Raw genomic sequence first — 1,755 nt, 5'->3', positions numbered from 1 at the left:
CCGCCACCCGCGGCCCGCCCTCCACGGTCAGGCTCAGAAGCACGCAGGAGGTCTCCCCCGCCCCCCGCACGAGGGGCCTGTCTCAACGTGGCCTCCTGGGACCTCCCCAGCACCAGGCGGCAGGTCCCTGCTCGGGTTTTCCTTTGCTCGGGGCGCCCCCTGTCGGCCTGCTCCGGTCCTCCCCGGCCTCCCTCTGCACCGCCCGGGGTCCCCTCCTCTGGGAAGGCCTTTTGCCTCCCACAGCACCTCCGTCCCTGTCACCCCTGAGTGGAGGGAGCTGTGGGGCCTGCCGTGACCCCCGCTTCTGGCCCGGCTGAGCACCTCACCCCCTACTCCAACCTCACCTTGAGAAAACAGGACCCTGCCCGAGACGAAGGTCTCTTCATCCTGCCTCATACCCTCCCCCCTGGCAGCCAGTGCCCGTGCCCTTCACTCGGGGAGCCCACCTGTGCGACCTCTGGGGGGTGCACACTCCTCCCGCCAACTCCTGCTCACTCCCACCAAGCCTGTCCCAAGTGTCAGGGTCTTCCGTCCCAAACACTGTTGTTCTGTCTACGCTCCTGCTCCTCGGGGCCACCACACCTCTCAACCCAGGTGAGCAAACGTGGGGCCACAGCCATTACCACCCTGGCGGGACAGGCCCCTCCCACCCACGGGATGATGAGTCCCTCTCAGGAAGCTCAGCGCCAGAAACACACTTGCCCTCTGGGCCACTAGAATGCGACCCCCACCCCCTGGGGAGGGGTCCAGGCCACCCCACCACTGCCCTGGACCACGCCTGTCCATCACGGTCCCCATGCTCTTCTGCAGTCCACTCCCTCAGAGGCAGCAACACGCCTGCCTGCAGCCCACAGGGGTCAAGCCCCCGGCCTGCTCAAAACCTTCCACCACGCACAAGAAAAATAAGTCCTGAGTGTGACTCTGCCTCCGTCCTCTGCCCGCCAGCCACCCTGGCCTGCCCCCGAAAGAGATCTTTGTCTCAGTGCCTTTGCTGGTCTAGGGCAGGGTCCTATTTTCTCAAGATGAGGTGAAGCCTCTGTTTGAAGGCAGAGGGGAGGGAAAGTGCTCATCTGGGCCACAACTCTGCAGGTGCTGCCCCTCCTTCAAGGCTGGCACAACACAGACCGTTCTGGGAAAGCCACAATGCCCCCTGAGGCCAAATTACACGCCGTCCCCCCACACCTGCATGGGGTGGAGATAGGACCGGATTCCTAGGGGAGACCACAGGGGCCAAGGAGCAGCAGCCAGGGGCCCTCCCCTGGAGCCCGGCCCAGACTCCTCCGCACTGTGCTGGGAGAGGAGGAGGGGTCCAGGGATCCTGAGCTTCAGCCTAGGACGTTTCTGGCCCCTGGAGGGGGCTGTCTGTCTGCCCAGCAACTGGCTGGGACTGAGCGCTGACCTCTGCAGCTTAGATCTATCCTTTGGTCCAGGTCCAAGGTGACAGATGTGGGGTTTGGAGGTGCAGGGACCCCTAACCCTGGACTCCAAGGGCCCTGGGCGTCGTGTGCACCCACCACAGACCAGTGCACTGCAGAGCCCTGGGAACGCCCGAGGGTCTCATGCAGACTAGGACCCCCTCCCGCCGGGGCCCCCATACCCGCCATGCCGCGCGTTTAGCCGCTCCATGTACTGAGCCACCACGTCCACGGCCTCGGCCTCGGGCAGCTGCAGGTTGCCCGACACGTTGCAGCGCAGGTCGTTCCAGTCGGAGCGCAGCAGCTCGAAGTCCACGGCGCCCACGCTGAAGGTGCGCTG

The 1,755-nt window shown here is 65.4% G+C and overlaps 1 protein-coding gene across 1 annotated transcript in view; it reads right to left on the bottom strand.

Moving 5' to 3' along the window:
- The window catches only part of B4GALNT4 (beta-1,4-N-acetyl-galactosaminyl transferase 4), a 10,526-nt gene that overhangs the window by 2,521 nt on the left and 6,250 nt on the right, over window positions 1-1,755 (bottom strand). Inside the window, exons 11-12 of the mRNA XM_008590779.1 lie at window positions 1,602-1,752; window positions 1,183-1,211 (exon numbers count right to left, since the gene is read on the bottom strand). Of these exons, the coding sequence (XP_008589001.1) occupies window positions 1,183-1,211; window positions 1,602-1,752 (180 nt within the window). The remainder of the gene's footprint in view (window positions 1-1,182; window positions 1,212-1,601; window positions 1,753-1,755) is intronic.

The sequence above is a fragment of the Galeopterus variegatus genome, unplaced genomic scaffold (genome assembly GCF_000696425.1).
Source record: "Galeopterus variegatus unplaced genomic scaffold, G_variegatus-3.0.2 Scaffold6364, whole genome shotgun sequence".
NCBI classification, from domain to species: Eukaryota; Metazoa; Chordata; class Mammalia; order Dermoptera; family Cynocephalidae; genus Galeopterus; species Galeopterus variegatus.
Note: the sequence above shows the minus strand (reverse complement) of the source record. Positions and strands in the feature narration are given on the sequence as shown.